General features: G+C 39.7%; 1 protein-coding gene across 3 annotated transcripts in view; it reads left to right on the forward strand.

Annotated features, from left to right (window-relative positions):
* Window positions 1-13192, forward strand: part of LOC127625833 (zinc finger FYVE domain-containing protein 9-like) — a 36873-nt gene extending 23681 nt beyond the window's left edge. For 2 of the 3 annotated variants that reach the window (XM_052101236.1, XM_052101237.1), the window contains exons 5-16: window positions 103-217; window positions 427-549; window positions 1264-1419; window positions 1516-1743; window positions 7054-7136; window positions 7430-7534; window positions 7886-8036; window positions 8778-8858; window positions 9040-9202; window positions 9360-9465; window positions 10925-11098; window positions 11225-13192. In XM_052101236.1, coding sequence (XP_051957196.1) covers window positions 103-217; window positions 427-549; window positions 1264-1419; window positions 1516-1743; window positions 7054-7136; window positions 7430-7534; window positions 7886-8036; window positions 8778-8858; window positions 9040-9202; window positions 9360-9465; window positions 10925-11098; window positions 11225-11386 — 1647 coding nt within the window. In that variant the 3' untranslated portion in view covers window positions 11387-13192. The remainder of the gene's footprint in view (window positions 1-102; window positions 218-426; window positions 550-1263; window positions 1420-1515; window positions 1744-7053; window positions 7137-7429; window positions 7535-7885; window positions 8037-8777; window positions 8859-9039; window positions 9203-9359; window positions 9466-10924; window positions 11099-11224) is intronic. The other variant, XM_052101238.1, reaches the window with a different exon arrangement.
* The last annotated feature ends 41 nt before the right edge of the window (window positions 13193-13233 follow it).

Consider the following 13233-nt stretch of genomic DNA (forward strand, 5'->3'; position numbering starts at 1 on the left):
ATTATCTGCCTTTTGATCTGATTAAAATGTATTACATAATGAATAAAACCGAAAAAGTTATTATAAAAAGCAAAATAACGTCCATTGATTTTTCTGCTGTAGGAAGTATCTGACCTAAGAGCAGGAGATGAAGTCAGTGGTCTTAATGAAAATTACACAAAACCCACTAAACCAAAGGACCTTCCTCCTATTCTGACATCAACAGGAGTCAAAGGAGGTATGAAAGCATCTACACAAGCACTCTCCTACATATGCAGCAATCTGAATAGGGACTTTACCACAGGCTGACTAATTAGGCTTTAAGGAATAGTTCAGCAGTAGGTCTCTAACCTACCCATAATTAATTTATTAACAATCACTTTATGATAGTTTAAGAGTGACTGTAAGGCATTTTGGAGCCTTGTTATTGTGGTTTCTGCTCTGCAGACTACACTTTGGAGGAGAAGAGAACGGAGTCATCCCTCTTAGAAGAGCTGGAGAGAGGTCTTGCAGAGCCTTTGGTGTTTGTGCTCAACGCAAACTTGCTCGCCGTGGTGAAGATTGTCAGCTGTACGTTCCTAATGTCTCACTGCACAGTTGATGGATTTATGGTTTTGGTGATTTGACATGTGGAACCTGTGCGAATCGGTATGGTATATTATATTGCGATTAAAGCAGTTGTATAGTCTGTGTAGTCAATCGTTTCAAATCTGTTGTGTGTGTGTGTGCATGTGTGTTTGTCCTCTAGATGTAAGCAAGAATTATAAGTGTGCTGTTAGGGCTTGCACGACTACTTATTTTTACTAGTCGACTATTTTTTGCTGTTTGTGGCAAATCCAGCGATGTCCAGTGAGAAACAAAAGAGCCAGATATGTCCAACAAACCGATAGTTTTTGTCGGCTTCTGGATGACAGTTGATTAATTTCAAGGTGGTTTGTAAGAATTTTGCCTTGTATTTGAACACTCTGAATTAACTCAGATGTGCTTTGTAAAAGCAAAACTCTTCAGATTCACTTATATTTTTGTGTAATTCCAAATATATTTGCTTACAGTATATTCAAATATATGTGCTCACAAATACACTGGGAATTTTCATCCTGCTCTTGCCATATAGAATAAGCACAACTAATCACAGACCCATTGCATCAACTACTGGCAGAAGTAATTGACTAGTCAAGTTTCCAGTGCAACCTCTATCGTGTGCATGTTCTGTACTTTAAAAAAAAGAAAAATGGTGGCTTGTTCATGTGGATTGTTAAGGTGTGTGTGTGTGCCTTCCTGTAGATGTGAACCGCCGGTGCTGGTGTGTTAAGTCAAAGGGAATGCATGCTGTTGGGCAGCCAGAGGTGGTCATTTTGCTGCAATGTTTGCCTGAGGAGAAGAGATTCCCAACGGATATTTTTAACCATTTCATACAGATCTACTGGGATGCCCAGACAGGTGACATTTAAACCATCCACAATGAATCAAGCATAGAACTGAGATCAAAAACATGCAATGGCTTGATAAATCATAATCTTTCTGTTTCTTCATCAGCAGGAAAGCTTCTGAGTCACCTTAGTCACTCCTTGGTACCCCGTGGTTTTCTGGGTAATAATGAGCATGCTGGCTTTCTTTACGTGCATCCAACGTTCCAGTCCGTGGAGGGCCTGCCTTTACCTGCACCGCCATACCTGTTTGGGCTCCTCATGCACCGTGAGGAGACCCCATGGGCCAAAGCCTTTCCTCTGAGACTAATGCTACGTTTAGGAGCTGAGTATAGATGTAAGGATACATTTTACAATGATACTGTGGATAAAGCCTAGTGCCTGAATTTATAGTGTATAGAGTAAAGCTTCTGCGTACAGCTGTTCTTACACATCAGCACTCTTGGAACGTCTCTCATCCAATCATATTTGAGGACCAGAACTAACTGTTGTAAATGAACAAATATTAAGCAATTCAAGCTCTTTTTAAGAGTCTCAGTCAGCAGGGGGCAATAAGCGCAACTCCAACTAAACTGGCCACGCACAGCTGTACAGACAAAAAAAAACACAGCAGACAGCTCAAGATGAAGATGCATTCTTACTTTCAAGCACACCTGGATGGAGTGCAACTCCAAATGCAGGGGTCTTGAAATGTATTTTTCTAAGTTTAAACTGTGTTTAACTTGACACAGCGTCCTAACAATGTAGTGTTTATGATGCGATGCAACCAAAGTGAGACGTTCCAAAAGTTTCTGTCTGACATATGTGTACATAGACGTGCCCTTAGGAAAGCACTAATGATAACTTGAATGAATTTGCAAAATGGATTGCTGTGGACTGAAGGGTCTAATCAATGCTTTACTCCTATGCCACAGTAACGTAATGAACTGTATATACACACACACCATTGAAGTCAGAAGTTTTCATACACTTAGGTTGAAGTCATTCAAACACATTTTTTTAACCATGCCACAGATTTCATATCAGCAAACTATAGTTTGTCAAGTCGTTTAGGACATCTACTTTGTGCATAACACAAGTCATTTTTCCAAACAGTTGTTTAAAGACAGATTGTTTCACTTTTAATTGACTATATCGCAATTCCAGTGGGTCAGAGGTTTACATACATTAAGTTAATAAATATTATGGACCTCCACAAGTCTGGTTCATCTTTGGGAGCAATTTCCAAATGCCTGAAGATACCACGTTCATCTGTACAAACAATAGTATCCAAGTATAAATGGGACAACGCATAGCGCTCTGGAATGAGGAGCATTCTGTCTCCAAGATGTTAACCTAGTTTGGTGCGAAAAGTGCAAATAAATCCCAGAACAACAGCAAAGGACCTTGTGAAAATGCTGGAGGAAAGAGGTAGACAAGTATCTATATCCACAGTAAAACGAGTCCTATAGCATCATATCCTGAAAGGCTGCTCAGCAAGGAAGAAGCCAATGCTCCAAAACTGCCATAAAAAAACAGACTACAGTTTACAAGTGAACATGGGGACAAAGATCTTACTTTTTAGAGAACTGTCCTCTGGTATGTTCAAACAAAAATTATTGGCCATAATGACCATTGTTATAGTTGGAGGAAAAAGTATGAGGCTTGCAAGCCGAAGAACACCATCCCCTCCGTGAAGCATGGGAGTAGCAGGATCATGTTGCGGGGGTGCTTTTCTGCAGGGTGGACTGTGCACATCAAAAAATAGATGGCATCATGAGGAAGGAATATTATGTGGATATATTGAAGCAGCATCTCAAGACATCAGCCAGGAGGTTACAGCTCAGTCGCAAATGGGTCTTCCAAATGGACAATGACCACAAGCATATCTCCAAAGTTGCGGCAAAATGGCTTAAAGACAACAAAGTCAAAGTATTGGAGTGGCCATCACAAAGCCCTAACCTCAATCTGATAGAAAATTTGTGGGCGGAACTGAAAAAGCAAAGAGGCATACAAACCTGACTCAGTTACACCAGTACTGTCTGGAGGAATGGGCCAAAATTCCAACAACTTATTGTGAGAAGCTTGTGGAAGGCTCCCCAAAACATTTGACCCAAGTTAAACAATTTAAAGGGAATGCTACCAAATACTAACACAGTGTATGTAAACTTCTGACCCACTGGGAATGTGATAAAAGAAAGAAAAGCTGAAATAAAGCATTCTCTCCTACTATTATTTTGACATTTCACATTCTTAAAGCTTCACTATGTAACTGTTGGCCCTCTAGCGGTTAAAAAATAAAACTTCAAGTGTCTTGCGGAAGGACATTGTTTTGGTTGTGGTTCGGATCTGCTCCTCTGTGTAGATGAATGTGGTTTGAGGCACCAGGTGAACACAAATACAGGACATCTTATCAGAGCGAATGGACACATAAATACCGAAAGAAAAATACAGATATCCGATAACATGTCATCTGAGCAGATAAGTGGCATATTTTATGCTGTTGTTTTGGCTTATTGGAAACATTGATGTTTTGAAATAAATTATGTTACAAAAGTTAGGCAACGTTTGTTAACATTAGACATAACGATTGCCAGCACCAATTACCGTATACAGAGCATCCGGAAAGTATTCACAGCCCTCCACTTTTTCCACATTTTGTTATGTTACAGCCTTATTCCAAAATTTATTAAATTCATTATTTTCCTCAAAATTCTACAAACAATACCCCATAATGACAACTTGAAACAAGTCTGTTTGAAATCTTTGCGAATTTATTACAAATAAAAAACAACAAAAATCACATATTCACAGCCTTTGCCATGACACTCAAAATTGAGCTCAGGTGCATCCTGTTTCCACCGATCATCCTTGAGATGTTTCTACAACTTGATTGGAGTCCACCTGTGGTAAATTCAGTTGATTGGACATGATTTGGAAAGGCACACACCTGTCTATATAAGGTCCCACAGTTAACAGTGCATGTCAGAGCACAAACCAAGCCATGAAGTTCAAGGAATTGTCTCCAAGACAGGGTTGTATCGAGGCACAGATCTGGGACAGGGTACAGAAAATTTCTCCAGCATTGAAGGTCCCAATGAGCACAGTGGCCTCCATCATCCGTAAATGGAAGTTGGAACCACCAGGAGTCTTCCTAGAGCTGGCCGCCTGGCCAAACTGAGAGATCGGGGGAGAAGGGCCTTTGTCAGGGAGGTGACCAAGAACCCGATGGTCACTCTGACAGAGCTCCAGCATTTCTCTGAGGACAGAGGAGATCCTTCCAGAAGAACAACCATCTCTGCAGCACTCCACCAATCAGGCCTGTATGGTAGAGTGGTCAGACAGAAGCCACTCGTCAGTAAACACGACAGCCCGTCTGTCGTTTGCAAAAAGGCACCTGAAGGACTCCCAGACTATGAGAAACAAAATTCTCTGGTCTGATGAAACAAAGATTGATCTCTTTGGCCTGAATGGCAAGTGTCATGTCTGGAGGAAACCTCATCACCTGGCCAATACCATCCCTACAGTGAAGCATGGTGGTGGCAGCATCATGATGTAGGGATGTTTTTTAGCAGCAGGAACTGGGAGACTAGTCAGGATCGAGGGAAAGATGAATGCAGCAATGTACCGAGACATCCTTGATGAAAACCTGCTCCAGAGCACTCTGGAGCTCAGACTGGGGTGAAGGTTCATCTTCCAACAGAACAACGACCCTAAGTACACAGCCAAGATAACAAAGGAGTGGCTACGGGACAACTCTGTGAATGTCCTTGAGTGGCCCAGCCATGAATCCGATTGGACATCTCTGGAGAGATCTGAAAATGGCTGTGCACCAACGCTCCCCATCCAACCTGATGGAGCTTGAGAGGTCCACCAAAGAAGAATGTAGCATCAAACACAAAAAGACTTGAGGCTGTAATTGGTGCCAAAGGTGCTTCAACAAAGTATCGAGCAATTGTTAATACATTTGCAAAGATTTCAAACAAACTTGTTTCAAGTTGTCATTATGGGGTATTGTTTGTCGAATTTTTATGAAAATAATGAATTTAATAAATTTTGGAATAAGGCTGTCACATAACAAAATGTGGAAAAAGTGAAGCGCTGTGAATACTTTCCAGATACACTGTAATTACAGTTTAATATATATAATTACAGACGTTTGTGATTACACAACTATACATAAACCATATCAATAAAATATCTTACCTGTTGAGTAAGAAAAATCCATCTCTGGGTCGCTTTTAAATCCTTTCAGATCACGGAGTTGTCGCCACCTCTGAAAAGTCAATGTAGATTCATGTTTTATTATGGACTCTATTTCTTTCCCTTTTATTTCCTCCCACACACAAGCTACAGAAGCTGAATCTTATTTTCTCTGTGTATGGATATGATGGGTGAATGAAGTATGTATGCAATTTCCCGTGAAATCCGTCCAGACAGCTCTAAAATATTTATAATATAATTATTATAGGTTTATTAAAGTGTATTTGGGTAAAGACATGGTTTGGAAGATGGATTTGTGTTGCACTCTCTCATTAATAACATTTAGTTATGTTTTAATAAAAAAAGTTGCATAGTGTAGCTTTAAAATAAAGTAGTGATCCTAACTGACCTAAGACAGGGAATATTTTCTGCAATTAAATGTCAGGAAAAACTGAGTTCAAATGTATTTGGCTGGTGTATGTAAATTTATGACTTAAACTGTATATAGATATATATCTGGCAACAACAATCATGTCATGCTCCAATTCACTGAGATCCCATTGTCACCATTCTGATGGTTGATGTGAACATTAACTCTCCTGAACTGTTTCGGCATGATTTTATGCACTGCTGCCACACGATTGGCTGATTAGATAATCGCATAGATGATTTTTGCTGCCAGACGGGCTGGTTTGAGTATGTCTGTATCTCCTGGGATTTTCACACACAACAGTCTCTAGAATTTACTCCCAATGGTGGCAAAAACAAAAAACATCCAGTGAGCGGCAGTTGTGAAGACGGAAATGCTTTGTTGATGAGAGAGGTCAACAGAGAATGGCCAGACTGGTTCGAACTGACAAAGTATACGTTATATGTTATTCTGAGATGCGGGTTGGCACTGTTTTGGTGGCACGAGGGGGACCTTCACAATATGAAGCAGGTGGATTTAATGTTGTGGCTGATTTAATGTGTGTGTGTATATAATTAATCAATATACATGAATTTTTTTTTATTTTGGGGCCTTTCTCTGCAAATATTGATATATGCTATTAATTGCGATTAATTAGATTAAGCAATTTACATGTCATGTAATTCATTACACTGAAAATGTTAATCAATAGACAGCTATACTTCAAATTCAATATTAGTTTGCTTTTGGTTCTACACACATTTATAAACTGCAAAGGCAGCTTCTGCCTCACTTTCCTCGCAATTTTTTCAACAACTAAAAATATCAAAAGTGAACCATAACAGTGGTTGTGGGTAATATTAGCAGAAAAAGCATATATATTGCATGCTATTTAGGAAAAATAGTATACAAATTGGGATAAAGTATCAGTATGTCTCTATGATCTAAAAACTAATTCACAATCTCTGTACGATCAAAGAATTGAATAACTAATGACCTCTAACCATATAGGAAGCACACTAATTTAGTTTGTTTGTGTCTCCCACTGTCTTGTAGTTTATCCCTGTCCCTTGTTCAGTGTGCGCTTCAGAGAGCCTCTTTTCGGACCAGTCAACAACAGCATCATGAGGCTTTTAGTGGTGAGTCTATTAACCATTAACACTTTACAATAAGGTTTTCAGAATGTATTACTTTTATTTAATGTTAATTTCAACATAGTCAAATTATTTTTACATCAAATGTTGTATTATGTTTACATTAGTTAAAGCACTATGAACTAAATTGAACTAACAATGAAAATTTACTTTTTATTAAAAAGCATTAACAAAGATTAATAAATGCAGTATAAATTAAATATATTGTTCATTGTAAGTTCATGATACTTCTGTTTAGATGTTTTTGCTTGATTTCTGTTCTGTTTTGACTCTTCAAGGATTTCCGTTTTTACCGTTACACACTGCCATCAGTGCCGGGGCTGGTGGTTGATCTAGAGGCTAGAAGCACCTGCATAAGAATCCCCAAAACACGTCACCCTGAGGTAATACATATAACACCACACTATACTATCTCTAATGAAAATGGATCTTGAATGGGCCTTTCACTCTTAAAATTGTTGCTAAGTAACTTGTGGTAATATTCTTGCACCACAATTCAGGTTAAGTTCTGGAGAAGTGGCGCAAACCCTGCTCTGGAACTGGGCTTCATAACCCAGGGGTAAAAGTGGTGCCAAGCCTCTTTTGTAATCTGAAACCTATGGTTGAAAGTGATCTTAACATAGGGTTCAAAAATGGTAACATAGGGTAAAGTGTAGTATGAAAATCCCTCAAAATACGTCAAAGAATACCATGGAATTAACAAAAACGTGTCTTTTTCTCTGCTGGTATTTTAGCTGTTGAAAGCTCTGAATAAGTCTAATGAAAGGGTGCTGGCTCTGGGCGCCTGCTTTAATGAGCAGGCGGACTCTCATCTTATCTGCGTACAGACAGCAGATGGACAATACCAGACGCAGGCCATCAGCATCCATAGCCAGCCACGCAGGGGTGAGAGCATGCATTCTCTCTCTCACATACACACACAAATTAATTTTCACAAAGAAAATCCCATGGACACATAAAGAATATTACTATGGGGGCCTGTGTAGCTCAGCGAGTATTGACGCTGACTACCACTCCAGCCAGGTCTTCGAAGCAACCAAATTGGCCCGGTTGCTAGGGAGGGTAGAGTCACATGGGGTAAACTCCTCATGGTTGTGATTAGTGGTTCTCGCTCTCAATGGGGCACATGGTAAGGTGTGCGTGGATCGTGGAGAGTAGCATGAACCTCCACATGAGGAGTCTCCACGGTGTCATGCACAACGAGCCACGTGATACATGCATGGATTGACTTTCTCAGAAGCGGAGGCAACTGAGACTTGTCCTCCACCCCGGATTGATGTGAGTATCCGTGCCACTGCTAGGACCTTCTAAGTTGTGGGGAATTAGGCATTCCAAATTGGGAGAAAATTGATGATGTTTGATTGCCATATGAGGTATAATAATGTATTTAGTATTTTTTAATTGGTTAAATGTAACAAACAAAAAAGAAAATGCTACGAAAACCTATATGAAACATTCAAATGCATCAACAAAGCCTTTATACATCTTTTCTTAAGTTGTCACCTGAGGGCGCTAACGGACAGATGTGCAAAGTGTGTTACTTTAAAAAATGTCTTTCTTGTTTGTACTTGAATGGAATTCTCCAACATCTCACAGAATCTAAATCTGTTCCTGTTCGTCTTTCAGTTACTGGCTCGTGTTTCTTTGTGTTCAGTGGAGCACTGAGACCTTTGTCAGGATTCTTGGCCAAGTCAAGCATTGTGGAAGGTTACCGATTTGTTCATTTTAGCAACAAATCTCCATTGTTTCACATTTTACTCTCCAACACTGATTTAATGTTAATGCATGTACAGTGTGAGAGAAACTGTAAGAGTCTGTGTGTGCTGTGAGTGTGCATAGTTATACAAGTGCACACATGCTAAGATTCTGTATCTACTTGTCATTACAGATGGTTTGATGGTGCAGGTAACCATGGAGACCATGGCTGAGTTAAGACTATCTCTGCGGGACATGAAAGACTTCACAGTCACCTGTGGAAAACTCCACCCAGTAGAGAGACAGGAAAATGTGCACATTCAGTGGCAAGACGAAGAGCCATGCTTTAATAAAGGGTTAGAAATAGCTTTCAATTGCACATTTTGATCCCTCAGAGTCTGTCTGGTATTATACCCAAATTAATAATCAGTTAGTTTCTTCATCTGAGCAGATTAAAGTTAGCAACAGAGGTTTTTAAACTGGTCTCCTCTCTTCCCATCCTATATCTCACAGCATTATCAGCCCAGTTGATGGTAAATCTATGGAGTCTCTCACAAACATCAAGACCCATCAGCGATTAGAATACAAAGCCAACGGGAAGGTCATACGCTGGACGGAGGTAAACAGGTTCATGCATTTAGTTTCTTGTGTGGTGTTAGTGTTTTTAAGTGGTGCTTGTCTGGCACTGTTCATACTATGGACATGAATGATACCGAAGTCCGTTTCAAGGCAAGTCGGTCTACTCGACGGCCATATTTGGAGTGCTTCCGGGCAGCTATTTAATATGGATGCTACAGGCATACAAGTTCAGCTCCTATCTACTTGAATGGGAAAGACAGAAATTTCCAAAACCGTTGTTCAGGTGCCTCATCAAATAGACTCTAATGATACCTCAAACAATATGGCTTGTCTGATAACACTTTTTATAAATTTTCTTGGTGGACAGTAAAATGGGTGAAATAATTTGGCCAGTAAACAACCACACAAAACATCCAACCATCTTGCAATGCACTAGCAACTGCATGGCTATGCACTGAAAACTAGAACATGAACATGTTCAGAACATGTAAGCAACGTCATAACACCCTGGCCAGTATTGTGGCTGTGACTTTTATCCAAAGCGACTTACAAATGACCAAGCAATATCAATTTCTCATTCTGGAGCCAATAATAATAGTAATATTTAATACAGAATTAAAAAAAAATAAATCTTAAGACAAAAGCTAGAGCAGAAGATTGAGAAAGATAAAAGGAAAGTGCCTTAATATATGATAATGGATTAATTAAGTGCTAGTTGTCTATTCCAACATTAGCCCAAAGTGTACATCGGTTTTGATGCAAATGCTCAGTGTTTGCTAAACAGTCGAACACGAGCCTGTCGAAAAATACTCCATATTACTGTGCACGCATACACAGGCAGTTGATGCTATGAGACATGTGACTTTCTCAAAAATATGTCTTTATATTCCTTCAGACTTAAGTTATACTAATGCAGATATCTCCTGACCTCCTCACACACATGTAACAGGAGCCAGCTGGTACGTAATAGCTGTGCGGTGCCTCAATCCACTGGCCTCAAGAGGCACACTAGCGACTTACACTAGAGACTGTAGCCTTTAGCCTCCTCGTTAGCATGCCCACCTCCAATGCTAGAGACCCTGGTTCGAATCCCGCTCAGAGCAGGTCGAGCAGGATTGGTCACACATGTGTTTTTGACGTGCACATCCACTGTTGTCTCCACATTCGTCTCCTGTTGTTTAGTGGCGATTACATCCAGCACCTCTTCGTGACAGCAACGGCTCAAATCTGCGTGTTGAACCTTGTGGATTCTCTAATTAGTGCAAATAATTTGTCGCATGCGCATTCTGCATGTTCAAAGACACGCGGTTAGAAAAATCGGGCTGCACGTTCAATGCTCAAGCACTCTACTGATGAAATTAACATCAGCCGTTGAATTGATTGTGATCAAATTTCCTATCCTGAAACTCATTTGAAAACAACTTTCATTAAAAAAAAAATATTTTCCCCAGCTTGTAAAGCACGTATTTAATTGGTTAACTAACTTTTTAAATTCACAGTTGTTTTACTTGCTGAAAGACCAGCATTCAAATGGTCTTAACCACACCAGCCAAAACCGCCTCACAGAACGTCTTGCACGTGCATTCTGCCTGGCACTGTGCCAGTCTCTCTGTCTGCTTAAGGAGGATGGCATGACCAAACTGGCATTGAGAGTGACCCTGGATGGACAGAAGGTGAGATAGTGAGCACCTCCACAGCTGTGGCAACACAGAACAATTATAATTTTTAAAATGTTTGTATTTTATTGTATAAGACAAAGACAAAGGTTTCTTAAAGTCATTATTGTTTTTGTCATTTAGATGGAGTTCTTGGCTGGCAGTAATGGTCAGCGCTTACCAGCACCATACCAGGACTGTCTTAACCAATCACTAACAAGTGTGGTGCAGAGTAACTTTCAGTACCAGGGTCTTGCCACCTGCCAGCTTGAGCTCATCTTCTATATTCTTGAGGATACATCATAAAGACAGGCCACACAGACCACCCAATGTCACATGTGCCAATACTCCCTGAAACCTCATTACCATAACCTGACTTTTATTTGAGAGCTTTAAGGAATGTAGTAGACAATCCAATGTGGCATCTTATTTGAGTAATGTTTAGTCAATACTACTGCTCACTGTGAATGGGTCTGGGGTTACAAGAGCAAAACTATGAACATCACTCAGTCAAACCAGTAGTTTATTTAAATAGTCTAGTCTAGACCCTCAAAGTATGTAATCTGAAATCTGCAATCTTTGCTCACATTCATTTTTGCATCCAGGTTTTTTTATTTTTTATTTTTTTAGCCAATCACATGAGCCACAAGTGCTATGTAGGAAAATGACATTATGACAATTCTGATTGGCTGATGATGAACTCCCACAATCCCATGCTCTTCAATAGCGACTATCCTGAGCTGTGATATCAGAGGCAGCTGACAGGGAAAGTTGGGCACTGGTAAAACATTTACTATAAAATTATGAATATTTTTATTTATTCAGAATGCACTGCTACTCTTGAATGCGCTTCAAAGGAGAATTATGCTTTTTGGGCTCAGACCGTGTAGTTTCAGCATACACCAACAGGGGCTAACTAGGCCATCCTAACAAGCCAAACCCTGATCCCTCTAGACTTCCACAGACCTCAGCTTGGTCAGATGATCAAAGGATTTAAACCTAAACTTTTTAAGGCCAAACATCTCCTGAGCATTACAATATAAGGACCAAAGTGCAACAGACAACATGATGCTTGAGTGAATGACTTCAGTAGCATGATCTGATCTTGCAGGGTGAAATAACAGTAGTTTGTTTTTTGTTCAATCCTCAAGTCAAGTAGAACTATATGTAGCCATGGCGATTCTCTGTTTTACTTCCTAATAAAGGCGTGTGAATGACTTCCTCTTGAGTCACAAAGTACAAATCCCATGTTACGCACTATTCTCCCAGTTTGCTGTGAGGAGTGGCCTGACCTCTGCCCTACATTGAAGCACACCTGCTGGGAAAAAAGTGCTAGGAATTCAGCCAAACAAAGGCAATGCTTGGATAAACAGGAGTGCAAATTTTACACACACACAAACTCATGTGCACTGTGATCTTTAAGTAATTAATTTATTATACAACCTCATTGAACTTTGTTCTGGCCTTATTTCCGCTGTCACATGCACAAAGCGTAGGATGCTTTCTGGTCTCCCACTGTTGCTTTTTTTTTTTTCAGGAATAGAATGGGATTATTGTTTACATCCTACATGCTGAGCATACTTGAGATGACAAAGAATACAGATTATGCAGGAGAAATGCAGCACACATACTGCAAGTGTTCTTAATAAACGGCATAGTTTGGAAGCTCCCTGGCTGCCCTCGAAAGACTGACCAAACTCAAAAGAGAGTAAACACCCTACATTATTTCTGAATTCTTGTAGATGACTCAATGTTATAAAAAGTGATTTTAATGTGTCAACCATTTGGATTGAAGATGCCAAATAATGTCAGCTGGTACTGTACCAAATGAGAATCAAAAATACAACATGAAATAACACATGAAAGGTCAATTCTCACGAAGAATAAAATGGATATTAAGCAGGCTAAATTAAAAACAAATTCACTCTTGTACTTGAGTATGTGCACACTTTTCAGCTTAGGGTTGTCAACACTGATGTTTTGTTTGCTTTAGCAACAACAATGCACTGAATTGTGCAGCAGCAGTGGTGGTTCAGGAAACATGACCACAGACTCATATATAATTGGCAAGTCAAGTAAAACATTCACAAACAAATATTCAGTCTTGGTGGGAATTGGCCTTTTCTTCATGTTTTCTTCAAATTTGAAATATA

The sequence above is a fragment of the Xyrauchen texanus genome, chromosome 32, assembly GCF_025860055.1.
Source record: "Xyrauchen texanus isolate HMW12.3.18 chromosome 32, RBS_HiC_50CHRs, whole genome shotgun sequence".
Classification (NCBI taxonomy): domain Eukaryota; kingdom Metazoa; phylum Chordata; class Actinopteri; order Cypriniformes; family Catostomidae; genus Xyrauchen; species Xyrauchen texanus.